We start from the raw sequence: 27,341 nt of genomic DNA, 5'->3' as shown, positions 1-27,341 counted from the left end.
AGGGATGGAGAAGCAGCAGTCTCAGAGGTAATTAGGTATTGTTTATGTAATGAATGTGGATATTTTAATCTATTTTTATAGATACTTGAATCTCTATAAATCTGTTTTTCACCTATTTCATGATACATGTATATAATTACATATTTCATAGTGCCCAGAGGCAGGGCCAGCCCTCACAGGCACCGAGGAAGCCCCAGGGGAAGTACCACCAGTGGGTAGATACAGAATAAGCCCTCCACGAGAAGACACCCATCAGAAGCAGCCTCTCCAGCTCTGCCCACTGCTGCCTTTGCTCACAGGATCAAACTGCTGGTAATCCATCAGGCAGAGTGAAAAGAAAAATCATCTCTCTGCTCAGGATTCACCACCTCACACCTCACTGTTTCAGGTGAGCACTGAGGAAGAAACATCCACTTTATGCCCTCCAAAGAAGCTTCCCAGCTAAAAGAGAGAAAGTCTGCCTAGATACATGCAGTCCCAGCAGAAAGCAATCCTCTGCGCTCCTCTGCTAATTTTGGGGGGAGAGGAGGGGGAGGGGAAGCAGACAGGGATGAGGCCAGAGAGAAGGTGGCAGGTGGGCCAGAGCCATTTCACATTCACTTTCTCCTGCATTGCATGGAAGCAGAAGCAGCACAGATTATTTTTGTCCCTCTTTTGTAGGTCACCTTTAATAGAAATGTTAATAATGCTCCCTATCTGTACATCTGAAATCTTACATGGTAGCTCTGTAATTCCCTGTCTCTACCGGCCGCCTTTAATGTATAATTTAATGCTTGTGTAACTATTTTGTTTGGGTAGGACTCTCAGAATTATGACTAAAAAAAATTATCTGTATGCCAGTTAACTACTTTTTATGGAAAGCATTTCTTTCATGTTATTTTAAAACCATGGAGCCAGGGGAAGTATTTTACGGACCACAGAACCTCGCAGGGTAGTTAATTTCTGTTTGAGCTGGTTTCCCTGCTACTTTAAAGGGTGCCATCAAGATCAGTGCTCTTTCTCTTGGGCGGGAGCCAGCTGACTCTTCTGCAGTTGCAACACATCCTGGTGCTGTTGTTAAAGCCGGGGAAAATAGTAAACACAGGGAGCTGGACACTGCGGTGGAAGGTGGAAGGAAGGTGGAAGGAAGGAAGGAGGGTCTGCCTCGCTGTCCCAGGCACCCCAAAGCACTGCAGGGCAGACATCCCTTGAAATCAGGCACCAGGATGCTGCATCCTTCTTACTCTGTGCAGAAACTGGGAATATAGGGGGGAAAACCCCCTGATGATGACAACTGAGGTAGCGGGTGCCACCACAGGGCCGGAGAGCCGCTGCAGCCCCAGGACAGAGGGTTTGTCCTGCAGGCAGCACATCGGGCTCCAGCACGTGCTGAGGGCTCGATGGAGCACGTGGGCCATCACCACATGAGCCACAGCTCCCAGGAAGAGCTCTCTGCTTTAACAGCCGTAATTGGGTGCTGAGCTGAGCCCCAGGCCAGCGCGAGTTACGCACTAAATATTCTGCCTTTTGTTTCATAATGAATTATTTGTGTATCTAAGCAAAGGGGGGGTTCTTTTTGGTCTTTTCTCTGCAGTTTGTTCCTAGCCTACTTGTGGGTGTGTGTTGAAATCTTTGCCTTTTGCTTGTGAGGTCAAGTGCTTTAATCAGGAGCAAAAAAATTTCCGTGCTTTAGTCCTAAATTCTCTGAGTGGCTGCCAAATATAATTAGAAACAAATGGCTTTATTCCTCATTTGAGAGCTCCACAGACATTAGGGGGGCAGGGAGGGGAGAGCTTGCTTTGCCTGGCTTTTGGGGAGCTTGCAGACAAAAACACTGCCAGAAAAAAAACCAAGGAAGAAGTCCTCGTGAGAGTGCCTTATGTTCTCTGCAGAGGACAGAGGGCTTGAGCAGCAGTGTGGGGAGCCGTGCGTGGGACACGAGGCACCCTGTGTGTGCCCACTTTGTGAGAGGCTCAGTATTTTCCCCCAGTTGCTACCAGAGAGGACCCGAGCAGGACACTGGCCCAGGAGAGCTGCAGCGCCATTGCTGCTCCTGTAATCACACACACCTCTCACTGAGCTCTCAGGTGCCTCAGTGGGAGCCAGAGTGGGGTTTCGACATCCCTGTGCAGGACAGTGGAGGGGTTTAGCACTCTATGGGCTTCCCACTCCAGGCCACCAGTAGCTACACCCCAGTGAGATGCACATGTAATGTATAAGTTACAGGGTCTGATGGCTGCTCCAAGCAATACCCGTCAGCATCACTCATTGCAGAACTTCACCTCTGCCTAAACTCATTTGGACTGCCTGTAAATTCAATTCAATTGTATTTAGGTCTATCCACGAACCATCCACAGTCTGATATGCGAGAGTTTCATCTTCCCTCATATCCATCACATACACCTTAGGGCCAGCCCTAAAAAAAACATCATCGCTAAAAAACACCGAGGAGCTGTTCAACATCTCTGTCTGCAGCAGCAACAGGACAAGGGGGAAGGAGCTTCCAGAAATTTTGTGCCCGTGTTATAGTGAGGGAAACGAGGTACAGGTGCAGCCCTCAAGAACAAGGCACACCTGGCCCCACGGCCACCCCTCCCAGCACCTCCTGCCCACTCAGCTCAGCACAGGCAGGTCCTTGCAGCTGTCACCACTCAGGACTTTCAGGTCCTGAATGTGGCATTTGGACCTGAGCTGTTGGCTTCTGGCATTAAGGAAAGCCTTCATGACTTTGTCTAACTCAGTTTGGAACTTGGCTGTGCCCAGCCTGCTGGCCCTGGCCCAGTCCCTGAGCAGCCACCACCAGCACATGGGGTCTCTTGTCCAGGCGTCAGACGTGGCAGGGGGCCCGTTCCCAGGGGAGACACTAGATGGAGCATCTGACATCCAGAATACTCTTTTTTTTGGGTTTTTTTTTCTTTTTAATCCCATAAAAGGTAAATTGAAAAGCCAAATGAAAAGGCAGATTAAGTTGTATCCAGCAGCCCTCACGTCCCTGCCTGCTCGCTGGACACAGGCTGCCTCAAAGGCAGGTGCCTATGCAGGGCCCAGGGGGCTCTGCCTGGGCCTTGGCCACGGCCACAGCTTTCTCCTGCAGAAATACAACCCTCCAGGTTGGTCACAGGTGCACACGAGGGAGATGGGATGCTTTGGTGCCCACTTCTTTTGCTTTCCCTGAGGCCATCCAGCCCTTGCAGGTTTCTCTTCAGCTGAGGAGGCACTGTGCTCTGATAGCACCTCAGCTGTGAGCCTACCCAAACTGGGGAGGGCAAAGATACAGGCTCGGGTTTTCTTGCTGCAGGAAGAGCCGAAGGTGACTGTTATTCCTGGAAAGCCTGTGGGCGAGCGCTGCACTTCCCAGAGCAATTACGGTGCCAGTGAGGACTGCTGGTGATGTATGTGTGTGATTTCCACTCAGCAAGAGAAACTTCCCTGAAAATGTTCCTGAAAACTTCTGGAGCAGAGCTACTGCCAGTGTGGTGGTGGGGAGAGGAAGGGCCATGTTCCCAACAGATCAGCATCATCACGGGGTGAGGGTTGGCCCCAAGAGGCTGCTGGTAGGAGGCTGGCAGCATCTGCCACCAATCACACACCCCAGGACCCATCCAGGGCAGAGGATCCTGCTCCAGGACCTCCATCCTCCTGTGCCCTGCCTACTGATGGAGGGCACGTGAAGGCCCCGTAAGGAACTCAGAAGTGTGAGCATCGGGCGTGCAGGCTGCTGGGGCAAACCAGAAGCAGGGCTTCCGTTGTGTCTCACACGTTGGTTGTGACTGCAAGAAGCACTGCTGTGTAACTGCAGAAACACAAGCCAGCAAGAATGAACCACCAGCCCTCAGCCAGGACGACTGAACTAGTCAGCACCACCACCTTTTGCTTCCCTGCTTTGCTGCAGATCCCTCTGCCAAGAGCACATGCATCACAGGAAATGATCTGCCCACAGGTTAAAACCTGGCCAAGGCCCAGGATGGAACGGCCCTGCTGCGCTCCAGGGCAGAGCTCACGCCCCAGCGGCACCAGCTGCCTCGGGGACCATTCATGACTCCAGGCCTGGGGACCCCCAGGCTTGGGGAAGGCTTCCCTGTACACCAATATCCATGAGGGCTGGAGAGTTAAGCAGTGCCGTGGGGTCCCCATGTGGCCCCCATCACCAAGAGGTGCAGAGCAAGGGCCCTACTCCCATCATCTTGTCTCCAGACAGCACTCCACTGCTCCTGCTGGGATAACGGCTGCTCAAAGGGCTGCCAGGGTCAGGGGGGCTTTAGGGACCCCTCAAGGAAATGGTGCAGATTTTTTACTGGGTGTTGTTTCCTATCAGCAAAAGTACTAGTTAGCATCCAACTCCAAAACCTTACTCGTGACTGGGCTGGGAAGAACGGGGAGATTTTCAGATCCCAGCTTGAGCCTGCAGTGCTGCTGTGAAAAAAAAATCCTGCTCTGAGCTACAAACGGCGCAAATTCGCTACTGGAGCCACCAGCTAGGCACGGCTGCCCGCCCCTCAAGAGCCATTCCTGCAGGCAGCCCGGCCACAGCCACGCTGTAATGCGAGGAGACGGCAAAAACAGAGGGGCCCTGACAGAAGATCTTGTCTCTTCGTCCTTTAGGAAACTGCAAACTTCCATTTCTTTAATCATGTGCAGGAGGAGACGCTTTCCGCAGAAAAGCCAATCTAAGAGGGCTGAAAGGTCGGACGGGATAATATGTAATCCGCTGCGATAAGGGCTGTTTACAGAATTATTCATCAAACACCAAAGGGAACAGATAGTAACATTTTTTATTAAATATTACAGTGGATCAAAAAGTACAAAATATCTTTTTGCCTGCTATGTGATTGGGAAACTATTGGCACATAATACAGTATCAAAAGCATTAATAAGTACAATTTGGAAAACATACAAAAATTGAGTGTTTATAGTTGGCTCAGCTTTATTTCTGGTAGTGTTTAAACTAACGCAAAGGTTACTCAATAACCTTTTAAATGGGAAACTATATAATATTACTGGGCCATTTTTATATATACAAATCATCACCTTACAGAGCATATAGGCTACATAACTTGAATCACAAAAAGTATACAATATTTACAACAAAAGAAAGTTAAAAAAGTATAAACAGCTAGTAGATTACGCTGCCATTATTAGAACATATTTAAAACTGCGGGGCTGGGGGGGAGAGGGGAGGAGGAGGGGAGGAGGAAGAGAACGAGCGAAACATCCACCACGTGTACAGCAATCGGCGCGGGAGGCGGCCAGGGCAGCACTGCCGCAACTCCTGTCGCTCGCTGGCGTCACGGCCACGGCCAGAGCCGAGTGGGGAGGGCGGGGGGAGGCCCCCACGAGCGGGCAGCCGGGCACCGCACCGGCCCATCGCGGCGGCTCTGGGGGCTGCGAGCGCTGCCCAGCACCGAGGCAGCGGGCACAGCGCTGGCACCCACCCGCTGCTGAAGGGCAGCCGGGCCCCGGCGGCCTCACCGGGGCACGGGGCCTGCTGGGGGTCTGACCCGCTGCCCAGGCATCCTGTTGGGCCCGGTCAGCAGCCACACGCGAGCCGTTCGCACCGGGCCTTCTCCTTCCAACCTCACAACCTTCAGCATCCCTAACGCATCCTGGGCATAGTGCGTCTGGGTTGCAACACTTCTTGGAACCGGCTCCCGGTAAATAGATTTACGACTCTATCGCCAATTAGATTCCACAGTTTCCTTTGCGAACCTGCCGATAACAATGGTTTGATTGCACAAAGAAAGGCTTGTGCAATTTCATTCAATAATCAGGCCCCTTGAACTCAACCAATTCAAACAAAGCCCCATTTAAGACATTAAAAAAAAAAGAGAGACTTTTTCAGCCAATGAAGAATTCAATAGCCTTTTGAACAGCTGCCAAGGTTGCTGTTACAAGTTTTTTAAACAAACAGCGCACCGCTTCTGTCGGGGGTGGGTGTTCCACTACCAGTTCCTCTCCTCCGCCCTGACGTTCTGCCCAGTGTATAACGTGCTGCCCCAGCCAGCACGGCCAGTCTGCTAGCGGGGCGAGTGAGGAGCCTTCCTGCCCTCTCCCTGCCGCTTCGCCCCGCGCTGCCTCAGCACGGCCCCAGAAAGCCACCCGTCCAACTCCAGCCGACTCCAACGGGACGTCGCCCCATGGGAAACCGGACACTTGGCGCACGCAAACGCACAACTCCAGGACACACAACGCAACCGAACACGGAAGGGAAGCGTCTGCTTTGCCAAACACACGACAAGCTTCTGTTTGCTGTAGATTTTTATATTCTCTCCCCTTCCCCACCCCCCCTCTTCCCTCCCCCCATCCCCAAACCCCTGATTCTCACGTGATTCGGATCTAGTGCAACTTTACTAGAGATGTCCTCCACACTGCGGCCTCTGCCCGGACGAGCCTGCGGTTCTGTCTCCTGCACCGTCTGTGGAGCGGCAGGATGCTCTGCTCTGCCACATCCATGTTCTACGTTCTACTAGTCTGTTTATCGATCAATTAAATATAGTTTTACCACAGGAATATAAAGTATTTAATTGAAGAAGCTGGATCTTTTAACAGTAGACGAGTATATTATTCTGGTTTCCACCTTTGGATATTAAGTATGATACATTATATATTGTATTTGGCTTCATATCACGGGAAGATTTAAGGACATGCCTAGCATGCAAAGTGTTTCTTAGTAGTTTCCATTTTTCTTTTCGTATCGATTCCGCTGTCTTTGAACAGTAACTGAGACGGTTTGAATCACAACCCATTTTCACATTGTAAAAAGCCTCCAAGTCACACTTGGCTTTCTCCACGTCTACGCTCAGCTGCGTGGTGGTGTTGTCCTGCACAGTGAATATGCATCCCCAGGGAAGCTCTGGCACCAGGAAACCCCATCCCCTCTGCGCCCAGGCTTTCTCCCTGCAAAAGAGTGCCCAGGGAAAGGCCGAGAGCCCCGTGGGAGTGTGGAAGGCCCATCCCACCGCTGCACACCGCACACCCCGGCCCACTCTGCCGGGCCCGTCCTGCTGGCGGGCCGCGGGCCCTGAAGCCTCTGATCCAAAGCAACATCGGCTCCCGTCCCCGCTCCTGAAACTCTCGCCATTCTCGCAAACCACAGGCAAATCTGTTTTCTGGACTCCTTTGTCATCCAGCAGCTTCTGCCAGGGAGGTTTTGATTTCAAGACCGCTTCTCTGGTAGGCAGGAGGGTTTCACAGCCTAGGTAAGGGATAGGAAGTACAACGCTCGACACGTTCACGGCCCACGAGACGGGAAAGCAAAGCTCCGCGGGAGGGGAGAAGCGGCGCAGCGGCCATCGCAACAACAGGAGGAGGGCGAGAGGTGCTCAGCACCTCGCGGGGGGTGGGAGGTGGGGAGAACTGCGGGGAAAGGAACCTTGTTTGCATCCTTGCACTGTAACATCACCTACAGTATGTTTATAACCATTAAGATTAATCTGAACCAGTTGCTTCAGTTTGTAAACAGTAAACGTTACCACAAAAAAAGAAACAAAAACGCTGCTCAAAAATATGAAGAAACTGGAAAAAATTACAAACACGTTTTTTAAAAAGAAAAAAAACCCAACCCCCAAATTAGGACAGCCACAGCCTTAAAAAAAGTTGCAGATAAAATGATACTGTTTAATTTAAAAAAAAAAGGAAAGAAACCCAAAACAAACAAAAAAAAAGACCAAACATAAAGAGCACAGAATATACTGGACAAACAAAACTATATAAATTACTGTGACCAAATGTGACACCGGTAGGTTACGAAGTGGATATGTACAGTCAAATTAAACAGTGTTTACCCTTCTGTTCTAATAGTGTTACAATGAAAAAAATCTATTGCCGTTGTACTATACATTGCATTGATTGAATCTTTAAAAGTCAGGAAAAGCTACCCCAAAAAAACCAAAAAGAGCACATCCACTGATTGTACGACTCTCGGCCCACTCCTCCGTCCCGAGTTCACCTCGAGCCCTCGACTCGTCTGCAACCACGCACGGCCTCTGCTCCTCGGCTCAGTGAGAGGCCAACGCAGCCCTCACCTGGGGTTTCAGCCAGCTCAGGACTGGGCCTGCATTTCCATGGCTCCCTTTGAACATTGACTCTTACCATATACAAGTCCTTTAAGAAAACACATATGCAACATCCAATGGGGTTTTTTCTTTCTTTTTTTTTCCTTTTTCTTTTTTTTTTTTTGGTGTTTGGTTTTCTTTTTCGCAGGGGAGGGGATAAGGGGTGAGGGGGCCGATGTGGGAGCCAGAATTAAAGCAGCAGTCCTGTCTCCACCACGCTCTGAAGCGCTCCTCGAGGCGAGATCCGACTGCAGCCTGGTCGACACAGATGCAGGTGGCTCAATCCGCGAGACATCGTCACAGGGGGAGGAATGTCGCTGACTCAACCTTTCTCCTCAGACCTTTTGCTTTCTGTGAGCGAGGGGGTTTTACAGTTTTGTGCTGGGATGTACAGAGGACAGCTGGGAAGGTGGGAACGCGGCTTGAGGGTTTATAGCAGCTAAAGGATAAATGCTGTTATGCAAAAGGTCACCGTAGGAACTTCCTACAGGTGTTGCTGCAGCTAAGTGTCTGTACAGTTGCTGAGAGTTTGCAGGGGACGTGAGGAACTGTCTCTGCACCATGAAGGAGTGAAGAGCCAAAGGCTGCATTAGTGGGGACAGCACGGTCTGATTTTTCAAGTACTGCAGGGGATGAGAATACCCGGGTGGGAGACGATTGCTCAGCCCCGTGCACAGGCTCCCCGGGTACAAGCCTGGGAAGATGGGGGCCGAGAGGGGAAATTTGTGGCTTTCCAGCATGCTGCCAGAATGGAGGCCGTGCACCGGCTTGCTGCCTTCCCCCTCTGGGTCAGGAACCTTGTCTTTTGCCGGGGTCTCCTTTGGTAAGTGCAGAGGAGAGACGGCTCGGATCTTTTTTTCAGAAATGACTTTGTCCAAATCCTCCAGGCTCCGTTTCAAGGGCCGGGCAGCCCCCACGTTTTGAGGGCTCGTTCTGCGGCTGATGATAGGATGCACCATCCCCTCCATCTTCCTCAGATTCTCCAGCCTCTGGGCCTGCTGCTTCCCAGGCCGGTGGAGCAACTCTCCGTGCTTCCTCGGGGCCGCCATGGCCATGGGCGACACGCGGCAGGCTTTGGGGTTGCAATCTAGGCTGCTGGCAGCCTGGAACGGGGAGATGCCTTTGCCCTCCTGCTGGGCCATGGATGCATGAGGGAGGCTGGAGCCCGGAGCCTTTGCAGTCTGTTTGTGTACGCTCTTTGGAAGACTCAAATCTGTTGGCTGATCATCTGAAGAGGCCTCCACTGCCGCTTTTTTTTCTTGCTGATGCAAAGACGGGCGGTAATTTAAATGTAGCTTTTCGTGGTGTTTGTGTGGAGTAAAAGTAGAAATATTTTCAGACTCTCTGAACATGTCCCGGGGGAGGTACTTTGATGTCTGCTCATTATTAAGGTGGTGTTCTGTGTGCCTATAAAGGCTGTGCAGATGAGGTGACGAGTAAAAATCTGCCAAGAAAGCGGGCACATGGGAGTGCTGCAGTGCCCTTTTCTCACTCATTTTGTCTTTGCAGTCCTGGATATCCGTCTTGGGTACGTACGACTCGGAGAGAGAACTGAGGTGATGTTTAGAAAAATCACAGCGCTGAGGATCCGGTTTACTTAGCATGTCGTGTTTGAAAACGTCATTAATCGACTTCCTTTCTTCCTTGCTTTTAAAACTCTGTACATGCTGTATGACTGAGGGCCTATTAATTGCTACGGGATCGGAATGAGGGCCGTGGGGTCCTTGCGACATGCTTGAGGAAAGCTCGTCTCTGCCGCTCAGCTTCTTTTTGCTGATCAAAGGTGGAGGGGAGCCATAAGGATAGCTGCACGACAGGGTCGTCCCACTGACCTGCGACAGCAGCTTCTTCTTTGCCAGCGGTGACATGATGCCCGGATTACCCTTGGAGTAGAGCAGCGGCGTGTAACCGAAAGTGGAGTCATCGTTCATGGACCCGGGCAGCTCCTTCTCCTTGAACATGTCGAAGTTCTGGACCACCAGCACTTTGGGTGTCTGCTTTAGAGCGTTGTGGATATCTTCATTTCCCAGCTGGTCCACTTTCACCGTGCAGTTGGCGATGTAATCGGCCATCTCTGGCAATTTGTCATCTTCCACGTCGCTCTGGACGGGGAAAGCTGTGAAGGGCATCTCTGGAGGTTCACTCTCTAAGCTGTCAGCGAAAGCTTTGTGCAGCCTTTGTTCAGGCTTTGTGTCTTCTGCAGCATCTGACGGGGGGTGTAACCGTTTCATGACGGTGGCATCCAGCACGGTGTCTTCTTCTTGGGGTACAGATGTACTCGAGAAAGAGGACGAGTGCTGAACCTCCTCCTTGGCCTTTTCGCCGTTGGTGCTGTTTTCTGTCAGGTCTGTCTTTTCCAGAGGCAGTGGCCGAGCTGTCTCTGATAAAAGAGATGGTGGTCCTTGCATGGGTTGTTTTGTCTCTCCCACTGTAGGATGTTCAAGGAAATTTTTCTGGTCTGATGAGTCTTGATCCTTCTCTTGTTCAGATGAAACCTAATAAAACGATTCAACAGACAGTAATGAGAATGTAGTGCATTTGGGCAGGCTGTTGGTAAGATGATACACAGTACACTCTTGGCTGCTCTTAGAGAAGCACCTGTCAGTCCCCCCGCTGGAATGCCAAGTCTCTAACGCCAGGTATCAGACTCAAACAAAGAGATGGACCTCCTGGAAATATTAAGAAATAAAACTGCCCCTGCCAGGGTCACGACAAGGCATTTCAAACCAGCAGATGTCTGTAACCTGACGAGAGGCACTGGTGGCTTGACCAGACAGCTAAATGCTGAGGTTACACACTTTGAAAGTTAATTAGGGAAACGCAGGAGAGCACACTGCGTAACACGAACGGTGAGGCTACAGAGATCTCTCCTGCTGGCCAACTTCACCTACAAAAACGACACAATTCCCATGTTTTTTCTTAGATAAAGTCTTTCCAGCATAGCTATCTTAAAAATTCAGCAATCACAGAGGAGATCATTCACACCCAGTTCTGCATTAAAGTGTGAAAATGCTAGAAACAGCATACTAGGAATCCCTATTGTAGGCAGCAAATCGCTGCCAGAGCTTAACTGGGACACACATTTTTTTATTAACAGATTAAAATGAAGTTGTCAACATTCAGTAAGTGTGTGTGCCCGCTATTACAAACATGGCTTTTATGCCTTATCGTCAATGGGACTGCAGCTCTTTCTGCTCCCCCATTAATAAAGCTTGTGTGCACAATTCACACTATTCATCCCATTCTGTCGCCGGCTGAACTGTGACCCGCAGAGGTCACCAGAGCGTCCCATCTGCGATCCAGCTGACTGACAGCCCTTTTCAAAACCGCTGTCACTCTCCTCTGACATGTCGTAGTGGAAGACAGTCATAAAACGGCAGCATTGTGTGAGTCCTTTATTATTATTGTTTTCTTTCTTCGTTGTAAAGATAAGATGCACCGAGAAAGTTATTATCTAAAAGCTGCTTTATGGCCTGTCGTAGGAGCGGGGGATCGGAGAAGCTCTAACGAATCTAACCCTCTCAGAGATTTATTTCTTCACAGCTGCTTTTAAATATTCCTGTCTGTTTAGTTGGCCTATTAGTTACAGTGTCTGTTAGTCATCCTAACTTCTTCTTTTTAAGCTTGTAGCTGCCTTTTGCAGCCAAATACCATCATTAGGTCCTTTACAAAGTAACATCGCTAGTCTCTTGAGCTTATAAAATTACAGGAAAATACCAGACAGATGAGTAAAGCAAGGAGGAGGAAAAAAAAAAGAAAGAAATCATATTTAATAACTGTACATTCTCCTCTTTGTTTCTGTTAAGCAACACTTTGATTGAAGTTTCAGCTATTGTGAGGAAATGTGCAGTCTAAGGCTAATAGCATTTGGTCTGGTATCTTGTTACATTGACAACATCATTGTGACAGCAGAAAAACAGCGAAGAGCACAAAAGCAAATGCAGATCTAATAAATTAAAGTTATATTCTCTCTCTGCATACTTCTTATAGCGAGTTGAACATGGAATTGAGAGGACTGCACATTTCACAGAACCATAGAATGGTTACAGTTGGAAAAGTCCTTTAAGATCATTGAGTCCAACCACTAACCTCGCACTGCCAAGGTCATCACCAAACTAAACCATGTCCCTCAGCACCTCATCTATGCATCTTTTAAATATCTCCTGGGATGGTGAGTCCACCACCTCCCTGGGCAGCCCATTCCAATGCTTAATAACCCTCTCAGTGAAAAAGTTCTTCCTAATGTCCCATCTAAACTCCCCCTGGTGCCACTTGAGGCCATTTCCTCTTGTCCTATCATTCATACTGCAGAGAAGAGACCAACCCCCACCTCACTACAACCCCCTCTGAGGTAGCTGTAAAGAGTGTTCATGTCTCCTCTCAGCCTCCTCTTCTCCACACTAAACAGTCTCAGTTCCCTCAGCTGCTCCTCATCAGACTTGTGCTCCAGACCCTTCACCAGCCCAGCTACCAATCTCTGGACATGCTCCAACACCTCAGTATCTTTATTGTAGTGAGGGGCTCAGAACTGAACACGAAGCTTGATGTGCAGCCTTACCAGTGCTGAGGAACACACCACCAGTGCTGTGCAGGATGAGGATGGCACCTAAACATGGAGCCTGGCACAGGGTACCACTGCTGGGGGATGGCTGGGGTGAGAGGGATGTGCAATGTACTGCCATGCTCCAGCAGACTTGGATTTCTCTCCACCCAAAGGAGCTGGGCGTCTCCTTTCTGCTGGCCCTGTAAGGGCCACATCCTGGGCCTGAAGCCCTCGCTATGGCTGAGCACAGATAAACTCTGCATCCACACTGGGTGGAAGCAGCCTCCCCCACAGGCCCCTTCTCTTCTGGGGCTTCCTGTGACCACCTGCCTGCAGAGTGATCTGCCTGAAGGCTGAGGTCCTTAATTGCCCACCCTGATTAAAGAGGGGCAGGACACATCTTTTATCTCCATCAGGGAGGAGATGTTAATTCTACTATAAAAGGTACCATTCTATGATTTTCAACAGAAAATGGCTGTAATTACACATTTTTATTGTCTCGTCTAGGCTCCCTACATTTCCGATAAGCACAGCTTAAGAACTCTTCCTGCAAACCACACAAAAATAACTGCAGTTTAAGCAGCAGGAAGTTTGAGATAGGGAACAACAAAAGCAAGGAAATTCAAAGTTAAGGCTGACGCTGACGCCGGCTTGTTCTGTTGTGCTTTGCAGTGGCGGTATGGATAGTGGGTAACTATCTTGCTGATCCAAGACCCCTCAATAAATAACCAGGCATGAAAGAACGACAGGGGAAGGGAGCACAAGCCTCCTTGCTTTGGGCAATTTATGTTGCAGCCTTCCAGTGACTGAATCAGGTTTGCACACGCTTCCTTCTCTACATATTTTTGATGAGAAGTGGATGGGTTTTCCCCTAACGGGGTTCCCTGCCTTGCAAGAGAAAACAAAAAAGCCTCCCCTCACTGTGGAGTGCTCTTACGTTGCACATTAAAGGTACTGTTGATCAAGGAGATTTAAAACATAAGTTCTGGGTTGGATGGAAGATGACATTGTCCTTGTGGGCACAAATTGAAGAGGAAATGAAACACAAATATCAACATTTTCTGCTCTCAAAACTGGGTACTCAAAGTCTCATGGGCATCCATGTTTATTGGTCCTGCACTGTTTTTCTCAAACAATGCAGAGGACTGGTGGTAGCAGACTCAATATGAACTTCCAAACTGGTTTAGAAATGGGTCTTCTGTACCTGCCAGACAGCAATGAAGTCAAAGGAGCAGCCATAGTCTGCTGGGCACGTCATGTGTTTCCACATTCTTTAAATACTTACTTTCACTGCAACGCCTTGAAGGCTGCTGTGATCTGGCAGACTGAGACAGGAAAAGCAACTTCTTGTGTAGGGGTTGTGTGTGAGGAGCTCCACCGCCTCCTTCACACAAGCAGAGCACAGGAGAGAGTGGGCAGGATGTGCAAAAGAAAGTGTTTAAGTAACAGCGGAGCAAAAACCCCATTGCTTTTGTATCACTGAGCAACACGTGAAATTTGCAGACAAATACGAAATCTCCTGATCTGTCTTATCCCAGGCTGTGAACGTAAAATCTCTTCCACGAGGGCTGTCCTACGCCTACAGGTAACATGGCTCTATGTGGAAACTGGGGCCTGCCCATGAAGCAGGTGACAGAACAGGAACCTGTCTCAGCTGAAAACTATCGTGGCATGTGAGAGGGAAGTTGATCTCAGTGAGGGCTTGGAAGGTGCTTCCCTCAAAATCTGACCTTTTAGTCCAAAGAGGCATTTAGTACAACATGATGACAGTCCTGGGGAGTGATATGTTTTCCTTGACAGACATGCATACATCTGCAAGCACAGAAGGGCTGATCCAGAGGTTACCATTATGAAAATCATTTGTGTCCAACAGTTACCACAGTATTATCAACAGTGTTAGAGGTTCCCACACCCTACACTTAGATTAGGAAATAACTGTGGTAGTTGTGTGGTTTCCTTTTGGCAGCTGCTGATCTTTTAGTGGTGACCACTGTATAATACAATAAGCAGAAATGGCACTAGTTACATCCAACGCTTGGTCTTCTGCCATCACTGCTATGTGAGGTGGAGCTACCCAGCTGCTCCCCAGCAACATCCCAACACAGACAGTGCCACAACGACTGGATTTCCATTGCCCAGCAAACTCAAAGGCCAACTGGCTGGAATTCTCCAGTTTAAATTATGTATTTCATCATTGGGTTTCACATGATTGAAGCTGTACATTTTTAATTGAAAAGTTGAAAAGCAGGAAAGCAACCAACCTCAGATGCATCTTGGGGTTTCTGTGCATTATCTTTTTCCTTCTTGCTCTTTTGGTTTTCATTTTTGATGCGTTTTGTTCCAGACACTTTTGTTTTCGCTTCACCCTCCTGGGAACTGTTATCCTGTTTTCGAGGTTTCACTGGAGGCAGTGGCTTATCTTCTTCTCCTTTAATAAATCTTTCATATGGCAGGATTAATCTAGGGGATTAAGGAACAAATAATTGATCAGGCTTTGCCATTCTAGCAAAGAACAAAATGTATCTACTACGAGCAGTTTACTTAATAAATCCATTTTCTTCCGTGCCATAAAAGCAACGGTATAAACTCTACATCTATAAATCCAAGTATGATAAATCAATTTATTTGGCAAGATTATGATGTGGCATAAATTCAGTAGAGCTGGAGCTGGTGTGGATCATTTGTCAGTGATGCTGCAGTGGTTTGTGCAGCTACATCAGTATGTACCAGGTGAGGACATGAGCCACTACCTAGTTTTATTTTCCTTCCCTCCCCTGACAAGCGTGCAGCAAACCTCAGGAAAACACCTACAAAGCCAGAGCCAATTTGATAACAGCTAGACAATTTCCAAGCTGGTGGTTCCCCTGAGCGCAAGGGTGAGTGCCAGGAACCTGGCAAAAGAGGAGAGCATAGGGCTGCAGGAAACCTACAGCAGTGGGCACAGTGTCTGGCACGCTGCCATCGGTACTGACCCACAGCCGCCCCTGCTACAGTCACTACGCTCCCTGCCGTCACCCACTGAGGTTTTTGTAAGGAAGAAGGAGAGAGGAAAAGGGTTTAAAGTGAAGGAATTTTTCACTGTGGAACTGTCCTCCACAAAGTAGATGAAATCATTTTAGAAAAAGAGCAAGGAAGAAACACAAACAAAAACCATCCTCCCCTAAAAGCATCAAACACACCGAGTTTTAATCTATCTGTTTTCCCTTTGCAATTCTTGATTTGAAAGGAAAAATAAGTGATATAATTAAAAGGGATGGATTGCATTACAATCTCAGTTTCAACTTCACTGATTAAAGTTTTTATAATGCATTTGGTATGATTAATGACTCACTGTGGGATTAATACAAGACTCAGACTTTAAAAATATGAACTTTAATACAGCAAACATAATTTGTTTTTTTTTTTTTTTTAAAGACAAGCTGACTCTATGAAGAAAATGTACTTTGCTTATAAACAACATAAATCTGTTCAAATACCAGGAATCCTTAATTATCTTTAATCTAAGACTCCAAGGCAGAAACCTCTTTAGTTCAGATATTCGTTTGTTATCCTAGAATCAGTTTCTAAGCATGCAATTTTGATTTACATACTTAGATGTTCAAACACAGTTTGGGCTTAAGAGAGCAGAAATTAGATTGCTCGTGATCATAATATTTTACATTTTAATAAAATACAACATAAATTATGTTAAAATATAAACCTAATTTATGCTATATTAGAAACCAAATTCATTAACTGAGCATGCTCTGACATGGTATGTGCAAAGAGGCGTGAATAATACTTTCTAGCCCTGAATTTGGCAGGGCTCCAGTAATGAAGCTAAGCAGAGCCCACAGGGAATATTCATCTTCAGATCCCATTACAAACTGAGTTTAAACATGTTACAGCTGCTAAAACTGGAAACTGCTCCCTCTATGCAAACTTAGCAAAATAATACGTAGTTGCCAAATACCTGCTTCCCACTGTAATATTACAGTTAATGTTTATATAATAAAAAGCATAACTAAGCAGAATAAGAAAAAAATAATCTTGTTCATACTTGAGGCTGCTACATTTCAATCGCAAAGCGCAAATATTGGTGAAAACATCTAATTCCTCCCCGCACTGCACAAAGCGCTTTGGACTTCACTCGAGGCAAGGTTGGGTTTCACACAGGGCAAGGCCGAGGCCGCTCCGCCATGTGTTAAATATTTAAAATCGCTTTTAATAAAAACACATTTTATTACAATAATCGTTAGCACTGCGAGGGGAGTGTTTGACTTTGTTTTGTTTCCATGGAAACGCATCGCCCATTAAAAAAATCTACATATTCCATCCGCAAAGGTTTCAGACGCCGGGCCCCGTGGGAGAGGGAGATGCTTCGGGCCCACACGCGGGCTTTTCCCTCAAAGGTGCCGCCTGATTTACCCCGCGGCTCCGACTGGCACGGCAGCAAGGCCCGGGCTGAGACGATTCATCACCGCTCGCGTGCTCTCCACCGAGCCTTGTAGGGTAAGGCGGGACGCAAACTCCTCCTCCTGCTGCACCTCACCAGAACTCATTAGCTTTGGCGCTAATTAGTAACCGTGGCTTAAATTTCCTTTTCTGATCTTAAGGGTTCACGTGGGAGTACAAGGTTTTCATTTTAGTTATTTTTCACTGAGCTCAGCAGTTGGCAGGCCGACAGCAGTAAAAATACATTTCACATAGCCGGTCAAAGGCCCGGAGCCAGCGGCAGGAAATCTGGAATTAAACGTTTCGTGTATTGGGGAGGCGGCATGACTAAGGTAAAACTGAACCAAAACACAAGGATGGCTTGTTCTAGGATTTTCCCTCCTCGTTTGAAACCAGGACCCGGCGGGCTGCCCTTCCCTGCTGCCACTGAGGTGACTTTGGGGGGCAGTTGGAGAGGAGCTGGGCAGGACGGGGGGCTGCGAGACCTCAGGGAGCAGCACCAAGGCGAGCAACACCAACGATTGCCGCTTCACATAGAGATTTCCGTCGGTTGCAATTTTCACTGAATGTTTATTCAGTTATCCTCTCATGGTACAACACAATTACCCACAGGATATGATCTTATCATTTGATTATTAGAAGTTTTTATAGCGCAGGAGTAATAAAGCTAATACAGCTCTCGGAACATGTACGCAGCCGGCTCACATGCCATGAAAGCAGCCGGCTTAGCCAATTTAAGGTCAATATTGCCCAACGCCGGAAGAATGCGATCTGCTATTAGCCAAATAGTTGAGCAGAATGTGACATGTCTGAAACCAGCACGAGAGAGAGAGAGATTTTTTTCTGGTCAAATATTTGCAAGGCGGGTAAGATTTAATCAATCTTTGCGCAAGAAGAGGTAAAGACGATGTCCAAAAGACAGGAGCCAGCTACCTCAAATGTATCGCACTTTGGAAACAACAACCAGGTTTTCAGTCACTTTGAACTGTGGCTGCATTTCATGGTGGGGGAGTATCAAAGTATTCATAAAAAAGGAAAAGAGGGGGAATATTTTGTGGTCTAGAGCATATTTACTTGTAAAGTCTGTCTGCGAGGAGACCAAATAAAAGGGTCTTTATCACGATCAAGATTCCAATATTAAGATTAATAAAATGTATTATTTATAAGTCAATTAACATAAATAGAATATGTAAGCACTGGTGTATTAAAAAATCTTTCCACAGGCAGCAGATTTTTAGCAGCATGAGGTTTTTTTTTTTTTTCCCCTGGAATAATACAAGAATAACATTTTCCAGCCAAGAGCAGAAACAGTAGGGGAGTCTTTGCTATCACAGGGCTTCTTATTAAATTCAGTCACTGTGAAAAGCCAGTCTTTCTTTCTTTCTTTTCTTTTTTTTTTCAAATAAAGACAACTTAAAATCAATACAAGTTAGATTAACAAATCTGTACTATACTAATCCTGATTTCTTACAATCGGCAATATTAAGTTTAATCACGTATAAACTGCTGCTCAAAAAAAGATTTTGCTTTACTAAGTCCTGAATTAAATAATGGTACAGAGTGTACCGAGTTTAGATCTGCATCATCTGATATTATGAAAAATTCAATGTACTTCTCTGCAGCAGATGTCAGAGGTCAGCAAATCTATTACAGTAATGTAAGTAATCTGGCTTTCTGCCAACCTTTTTTTAAAAAACACTGAAGCAGATAATTTTATATTTACAAATTCTAAAATCCTCCAGGGACTGAATCTCTTTCCCAACAAAAAGCAGAAACTTCACATTAGAGAAATGTATTTCACAGTATATCAAACATGTCTTCATCATTAGCATTTCATAAAAAGAAAAAAAAAAGCCCTTAATCTTTATTAGTCAACATTTTTTTTTTCCCAGCTACAGAACTAACAATACAAGATCTCATCTGAGCCAGTAACCACTATGTTTTCATGTATTGATTATGCACAATGAATTACTTTTCTGGCCCGACTCTGCTTCACGGGACACATGAGAGCACATCTATTTATAGGCATGATAAAAAAAGTAGTTACAATAATGCAAAGGATCTGACCAGCCCAGAAAGAGGAAGGAAATTAAATGTTAAGGCTGCCAGTTTCCTCTTTAATTCTCCCCACTGTGTATGGATATGACGGGGCTCTCAGGCCGGAGAGGAACCATATGCCCAGGACACACAGGGTGAAGGAGGGAAGGAGTACAACCTCCAACAATATTTTTTTATGTCACTTCTTTCAGTGTTTATTTTTGTTTTCTTTCTGGCAGGATAAAATATTCCAGCATGTCTCCCATTGACATCATCTTGCTTTCTCAAGGGCTCCAAGCCCAACGCAAACCAGCACTCAATGGAGCCTCTCAGCCACAAGAATAACCTTGGAAGGACTCAAAATACCGAAGCCCATTCCTTGGGAGATGCTGCCCCATTCCCATGCCTGGCCACAAGGTTAAGGAGACTGATTGCAACGGAATGGAAAAAGATTTAAATCTGCTCCACCGAGTGCATACAGCAACCGGTTAACCCGTGGAACTCACTGCCAGTGGATATCTTGGGGCCAAGGGATTAGGGAGATTATGCAAGGATTAGGTGCTAATGTAAATCATGAGAACATTAAGCTCTTAGAGTTTCAAAAACACTGAAAAGGGACAGGCAATAAACCTCTTTACTAGTAGGAGTTTGGAGAACACCCCCCTCCTGGGCACACTGTGCCACAGTGGCTCTAGCTCCTGACTCTGAAGGCACTGCCAGAGCTGGGGGACGAGGTGTTAGGGCTGCCTGGTTCAGCAGGGCAACTCATCTGTGACTGGACAGATCCTGACAGCAGCAAGGCACAGCGGCCCTGTGCCACAGGGGCTGAGCGCAAGGCCCGCACAAGAAGCCACTGAGTTGGGGTAGCTCAGTCCAAAGAGGCCCCCTATCGATAACCTCAGCAACAAAAACCTGATTCTTGTTCCCTAGACCCTCAGTGGCAAAACAGTCAGCTGTTTTAAGGCCCCAGCAGGAATGCCCGAGCTCTCATCCCAAGAGAAGCTTCAGTCTTTTTTTACTCTGATGCTCTTCAAAAGGGATAAATCTCAGAGCAATGCTGTCAGTGTAAGCACGGGAAACAAGTCACCTTCAACAGCAATCAGCTGGCAGGGATGGCCGGGAGCAGGAGGCAGCCCTCCTGGGCACCAGCAACAAATGCCCAGCAGAGGAGAGAGAAGAGAGGAGAGGAATAATCCAACTCTAAGGTCTCAGCCTGTTTTCTCAAATGGGCATAGAAAATACACTGAGGAAATTAAGCAGTGTGTTCCTCAAGCCTTATGCCCCCGGACTGCATTGTACAACGCAGGGGTTACGAAAGCAAGCCTCGCGTGCTTTTGTGCAGAACACAACAGCAATAGGTTTATTTGCATTTGTCTGAAGTACAAAATTGACATGTACTTTATCAGCAAAGACAGAATATGTTTGAGTTCAATTTTCTTCCCAAAGAACTTTCCTTCCTTAAAGAAATGGCTCTTTCATCCTTTCATCAACAACTTTCCTCACAGCCCACTGGGAGTGCTGGTGGGTAATGAGAATGGCTCACTGCTGAAAGGTGGGAACCGCGTTGCTCTAAGAGAATTCAAAGACACTTTGTTTTAAGTAAACTGGAAATTAGTGACATTACAAACACAGCTGTTGATTTCGCTACACAGCCAGGCGAGGGAAGCCCAGGCACTTCTGATCCTATAGCTCAGCAGGGGGAGATGAACAACCTCAGTCTTTTGCCTTCGGTGCAGATTTATTGCACGGCAAAGATTCAAAGGGAGGGTGACAAGGGCTGAGCAGTTTCCCCAGGTCACTCTACCGAGATTGCTACAAGCCTCTGTTTTGGCTACAGTCACCGTTTCTGCATCTAAAGTCAGACACACACTTTGATAGCTCTATATAGTCCCTGCAATTCTTGGTCCCTATGCTCAGGGCAGGCTTACAGATACCATTTACCATCACCTGTGGGACACGGGTCTCCTGGAGGAACTCCAAAATCCTCCTGACCCTCCCCTGGGAGCTCTGAGTCACAAACCTTAACTTTGCCATGATGGCAAAGTCCTGTAGTAAAGTACAATGTGGAGATTCTGAGCAGACCTAGGGAGTCTAAAGGGAAAGAGCTTATGCTCCATCTCCAGTGACGTTCCTGTGAAGGAGAACGGCACATCTCCCAGTGTGCTGCACCCCCTGGGGCATGGGTCAAGCCTGTCCTACTCCTGGATGACAAGAAATGAGGATGTGATGCAAGACACACTTTACCTGATGTTGACCAGCCACAGGCACTCAGCTGAGCTGCTGGGAGTGCCAGGAACCCAAAAGCACGTGGCAGCCTGCACAGCCTCAGCGCCCGGTAAGTGTTGGAACACACATGTGCTGTGGGCACGCCTGGCAAGCTCCCCTCTGCTCGGGTGATAGTCCACCCAGCAGCACTGGGTAGCACACAGCATCCCCCAGTTCTGCTGGGACAAGCTCCTGGGTGGAAAGAAGGATGTGGCTGGGAAAACAATTCCTGTCGAGGAGAAAGATCATCTGTTTCCACATGCTGGAAGGCAGTGCCCGACTGTCCAGCACTATTGCATCCAAAGACTCCCACTGTCTCCAGTGCTGGCCAGTAAGTCTCTGAGACTGGAAACCCAGAAATTTTGAAAAAATCCCTGTGTTCTCACATGTTTTGAATGGACAGCTAAGGATCTGTTTTAATGGTAAACAATTACATTCCTCTGTCATCTGATACTTTTTAAATTTTGGGGAGGGGGGAAGCTTTCTGAATTTTCAATAGTTCCTTTGTTACAGCATCTGTTACTCACATAATTGAAAAGATGTTTGTTCAGTGGTATGCTTGAGAGTACAGTTATTTAATCTTAATGATAAAGCCCTGAGGGCAGAAAATCATAAGTAGAAACCTCATGTTATTTATCAAAAAGAGAAAAAAAACCCAACAAACTAAAAACCCAGGAAAAGAAAGGGAGAGCTGAGACACCTCATCTATCTTCAGGCTTAAATTCGTGCTTGATGGAAAACTATTGAGACAATTTGCAACTTGTGAAGTTGTCTGGGACTAGCTGAAGGGGGAAGGGGACAGGAAAATGCAGGGAAGACAAAAATATAAAGATCAAGTTAGTCCGACACTAAATAACTGCTGCTTGGCAAGGTTTTTTTTGGGTCAAACAAAGAGCTAGCTGTAGTTTACAGCATGACATAACATTTGACTAATTTTTGCCTGAGGATGTTTTCACACTTAACAGTGTAAATCAAAACCTTCTATTAATTACAACGTCTATTAGAAGATAACCATAAGCATTTTCATACTAGCCTCCTATTTTTTGTTCCCTCTAAAAGACTGGCTGCTATTTCCTTCCAGTCCCCACTGAGGTGCTTACACATTACCAAAGTTACCCAAAAGCTTTAACAAAACCAAACAGCATTTGCATGGAACGTGGGGCTCTCTTGCATATTGAATTACCGCATAATACCCTTAGGGCAGAGAGACTTTACGGCTCTTAAAGGGAAATCATGTAAGGGACTTATTTTGACTCGCCTTGTGCTTCTCATAATATATGATATTTATGTGAGCCATTTAGACAGAGAAATGGCAGAACTGGCTCTGAACTGTACAAGATGCTGCATCTCCTAGGGTTTAGTCCCCTAGTAAGGCAAAGATGTGCAGGGTGCTCTGTAAGTGCCCAGGCCCCCACTGGCAGCCACAATAAATCCCTCTGCAGGTCTGTGTCCAAAGCGTGGGCACAGCCACCTGGACGGACTGTGAAGAACCGCCAGCCGCTCTGGGGAAACCATCTCATCTATCTGCTCCTCAGAAGGCCCTGGGTGGTTGTGGCTCTGCAGAACACTTTTCTGCTCAGCTGGCTGAATGTGAGCAGGAAACCTAATAAACCTCTCACCAGCTGGGTTTGCCCAGGACAGTCTGGTTTTCAAGGCCCTAGTGACTTAGGAGAGCCAGGATGAGACACACGCTGCTGAAGTGCGAGACATGGCCCGTGAGATGCCCTGGGCCCATCCCTGCTGGGAACCCCGAGAGAAGCAGCTCCTCGCAGCACCTGAAAAGGCCAGGAGGGCTACTGCTCTATGGGTCTGTCCAGCTGCCTGCCATGACACCTTCAAACACTGACACATCTGTCCACCAAAGCAGTTGAGGAGCGTTTCTGCACTCCACTGCACACCATGACCCCCGGCTCGTGCGTGTCTGTGTGAAGCTCCTGCACAAGGCTGGCTTTGGAGGAAGCCTGAGGAATCACAGCCAGACTTGGAGGCAGAGGAAGGCCTCAACAGGTAGTTGCTTGTATTTCTGTTTACTTCAATGTATTTTACTGGGAACTTTATGTAGCTTGCAAAATAGCAGGTTGGGGTTTTCAGTTTCTTTCATGTTTTTTGGTTTTGTTTTTTGGGGGTGATGGTGGTGTAATATTTACGAAAAGCCCCTGATAACGACGTCATCAGCACTGCAGAGACACGTCCTATTGTTCACACCGGAAAATTAAAGCTGCCGATCATATGTTTTGTGTAAAAGCAAAAGAAACCTCAAACCCTGCATGCGAAAACCACATCTGCATTATTAGGGGAAGGCAGCATGGAGAGGAGTGCTTCGCAGAAAAGTAACTGTTTCTGAGGGTTTCTTGATAAGAGAGAGAGATGTAGGGTACTGACAAGGACTGCAAGAGCTTCACAGGAAAGATTCAGGCTGAATCAGCTAATATCAACCACACAGGCCTCCAGCTTTCTGTGATCATCCAAGGTAAGTGCATTAAAGGAGTGCAAATGAAGAAAGTAATGACCAAAACAACAGCAGCACATAAGCTCTGTACGGTCCGAGTTGTGCACAGAGCAACAGCCCCACGATGGGAAAACGTTAATGCTTTTTATATTGGTAATCATCTGTAACATGAGCAATTAAGTACAGTACTAATGGACTATAGCCAAGAGCCTGGTACTAATATTAAAAACTGACAGAGATGAATAGGTTTGGAAGGAAAACTAGGCTGACAAAGACATTTTTATGAAGTGCTTGTGCCTATTTGGAATAACCCAATCAGAGGCAGGTTCAGACCAGCTATGCCTACAGTGACAATAACGTATTCATTGGCATTATACGATGCCTGCTATGCTTTAAATAAAAACACCCATTGCTTCTACTCAGCAACCTGCACTTTCATTATTACACTCATTAATAAAACAAAAGTTGTCTAACTAATATACAAATAACACTTACTGAAACACTGGCAGCCTCGCTTTGCTTTAAAATGAAACCAGTTACTGGAAACACAAACCGTACTACATGAAAAATGATCAGTTGATAATGCACACAAAATCTTTCTTCCCCTTTTACCAGGGAAACGAGGCTGAAGCACCAACTGAGGCACCCTGACTACCTATAGCATAGCAGCAGCAACCAACACAACCCCTGCCCCAAACAGAGGGGGTTTGGAGGGGGGCAACAAAGCACTCCCCACAGCCTTTGAACCTGTCTTTGTTTCAGCTTTTGCCATACTTAGTACCATGGGTCTGCAGCAACATTCTGGCTTTTTAGAGGTTATAAGCACCTTTTGAGAAAAGCATCATTTCTTCACGGGATTTGCTAGACAGAGAGGTAATTCTGCTGTCTCCCATTTCTTGGTGTGTTTGTTTCTTTTTGGGGTTTTTTTTGTGTGTGGGTTGTTTATTTGGTTTTTATTTCTCTTTTTTCCCCCCTCTTTTTGCCCTTTGAAGTTGCCTGTGGAATTCCACCTTGCAGAGGGGAAATTGGAGAAGGCATGAAGGTGAGAAGCAGTACTTGAATGCGACATAGGTGCCATTCCACTCCTCAGATCCTAAGGTTGTCACTGCAAGGTCGCTGCCACCTGAGCAGCCTTGAAACATTAAAGTCAGTGCAAACAGCTCGTGGCTTTTCTATCATCTTGGAGGAAAGCTAGTTAACACAACAAGGATGCCCTAGAGATCTAGTTGTAGAGATGAATGGCATGGCTAAGTCAAACAGCAGTAGGATCAGTGAAGTCAAGGAACTGCCTGTTCTGCCTCCAGTAAGCAACGAAAGGCCAGTGGGATTCAGAAAGGAAAAATCATGAGGTTTATTCAGCATTTACTTCACAGCTTAATTCAATTTCCAGTTTGGCTTTACAGCTCACCTTCAAGTTAGAAAATGTATATGTGTCCTGAATCATGAATGTGTATTTCTGCACTGCAGTTCTGGTTTTAGATTAAATGTCATCTGAGCACTTTGGCTATAAATGAGCATTACATTTACAGGTGCTGTAGTTAGAATTACCAGCTGAAACAAACCATGACAATTTCATTCACTCTTTTACAAGTCTGAGGCTTAATACAGCTTTCCTGTGGTAGAAAAAAAAGTGTCTAACACTAGAAATCTAGAGACTGGACCAGTCACTGAGGTTTTTTTTGTATAGGTGTTTTGGGTTTTCAGACCAGATTTGGTAAAATTTTATGTATGGTAAAATAATCTTAAAAGACTTTTTCTCCAATGTCGTCTTTTGAGAACCTGCCAGAGACCTGGAAAATAAGCACTGTCTGCTATCAGGCCTAACCTAGAATTACACAATAGACTGGCATCCAAGAACCCAGACTTGACCTATTTGGTGTGCTGAGACCAATGTAACCATAAACTAAAAGAGTCTGCACTCAGACTGGCTCAAGGCAAGTGCAATTGCTTTTAGGTAGCCCGGAAAGGCTTTTCAGTCTTGAAGGTATCACAAGCCTGTTCAGGTTTTCTAGTGAGCACAATGGGGTTTGTGGCACTTCATACCATACACCCGAGTAACTGCTGAGTAAGTCCCATGGACAGGTCTCTATGTATGAGAAGAATGCAGGTCAAGGGTTTTGTATGTAAAGATAAAAACCTCGAGCATGAAGGCAGAGAGACAGACAGTGGGGTTCATGGAGTATTTGTTAATGCCTCTTATTTTCCCACAACTACAAGAGACAAGCTGTCTTGCTTACTCTAGGACTTCAACACAGAGCCCAGCAACACTTGCTTCCTCTGCTACCTAAGCCCGCAGAGACCCAACTCTCATGCGTCCCTGGTTCTCTTCGGTCAAATAAACAACATCCTACAAAGCACATCTGGCAAGGGAAAAGCCAGACTGACAGCTCGAAACTCATCAGCTGGCCTGGGTGCAAGAGGAAGCCCTGAGACTCTTGGGGCTGTAATGATGGAGGAGTAGAGCCAAATACTGACAATCTGATGAGTCAGTTAAAACAATCTATAACATTTATAGATGAAAGGCTGAGGGAGCTGGTGCTCTTTAGCTTGAAGAAGAGCAGACTGAGGGGTAATCTCATTAATGTTTACAAATATGTAAAGGGCAGGTGTCAGGAGGATGGAGCCAGGCTGTCCTCAGTGATGTCCAATGATAGGACAAGTGGCAACGGGTACAAGCTGGAACACAAGAGATTCCAAAGAAACTTAAGAAAAACTTCTTCATTGTGACAGTGAGGGAGCACTAGAACAGGCTGCCCAGGTGGGTTGTGGAGTCTCCTTCTCTGGGGACATTCAAAACCTACCTGGATGAGTTATTGTGTGACCTACTCTGTCAGGGGTAGGACTAGATGATCTTTTGAGGTCCTTTCCAACTCTCCAGATTCTGTGATTTATCCACAACTCAAAGGCAGGGAAAAACCCCCATCTGATACACACAGGAACTCAATTTTCTCTGCTGCTTGGCTCAAGCTCCAGAAAGCTTCTAACTTTTATAGTGGCATTACACGCAGCTTCTTTGTGTGCTCAAGTCCCTATACTGGAGAGTCTCCAGTAACTGAGGGTGATCAACCCTCCCCTCCACGAAGAAGCCAGCATTTCCCTTGGAGCTACCAACACTTCAGGTAAAAAAGGTAGGTGCAAAACTGCTCACTTGTGCACAGGCAAGTACAGCCTCCTCCTGGTCTCAGCCAAGTAACTCATTTATGCCCAGGAACAGGAGGATGGACTTTCCTTATTGGAGCCTGAAATTGCAGAGTTGTTTTTTTTTTTTTTTAGATAAGCAAATGGTAATAAAAGAAAAAAAAAAGAGGGAAAAAAGAAGGGAAAAAAAAGGAAAAGAAAAAAAAAAGTTGTTTCTGAAACCCATACCAAACTAAAACAACATTCCAAGCTCCAGCATTTTATTCAGTGCATGCCGGCTTCACAAGCCCTGGAAGTTATTATCTACATGGGAAGAATAAGAAATCAACAGTTCTGACCAGCAACAATGGCTGCAGAGAAAGAGTGTTTGGCAGCAGCTCCCAGGCAGGGAGGAGGGACGGAATGCAATGAAGAAGAGGAATGCAATGCTCTGCATGACCTACAA

At 46.7% G+C, this 27,341-nt stretch overlaps 1 protein-coding gene across 3 annotated transcripts in view; it reads right to left on the bottom strand.

The window, feature by feature from the left end:
- Window positions 1–7,292: 7,292 nt before the first annotated feature.
- ARID5B (AT-rich interaction domain 5B) overlaps window positions 7,293–27,341 on the bottom strand; it is a 119,966-nt gene continuing 99,917 nt past the window's right edge. For all 3 annotated transcript variants that reach the window (XM_062001575.1, XM_062001576.1, XM_062001574.1), the window contains 2 exons: window positions 14,835–15,033; window positions 7,293–10,525 (listed from right to left, as the gene is read on the bottom strand). In XM_062001575.1, coding sequence (XP_061857559.1) covers window positions 8,399–10,525; window positions 14,835–15,033 — 2,326 coding nt within the window. In that variant the 3' untranslated portion in view covers window positions 7,293–8,398. The remainder of the gene's footprint in view (window positions 10,526–14,834; window positions 15,034–27,341) is intronic.

The sequence above is a fragment of the Colius striatus genome, chromosome 8 (assembly GCF_028858725.1).
Source record: "Colius striatus isolate bColStr4 chromosome 8, bColStr4.1.hap1, whole genome shotgun sequence".
Lineage (NCBI taxonomy): Eukaryota > Metazoa > Chordata > Aves > Coliiformes > Coliidae > Colius > Colius striatus.
Note: the sequence above shows the minus strand (reverse complement) of the source record. Positions and strands in the feature narration are given on the sequence as shown.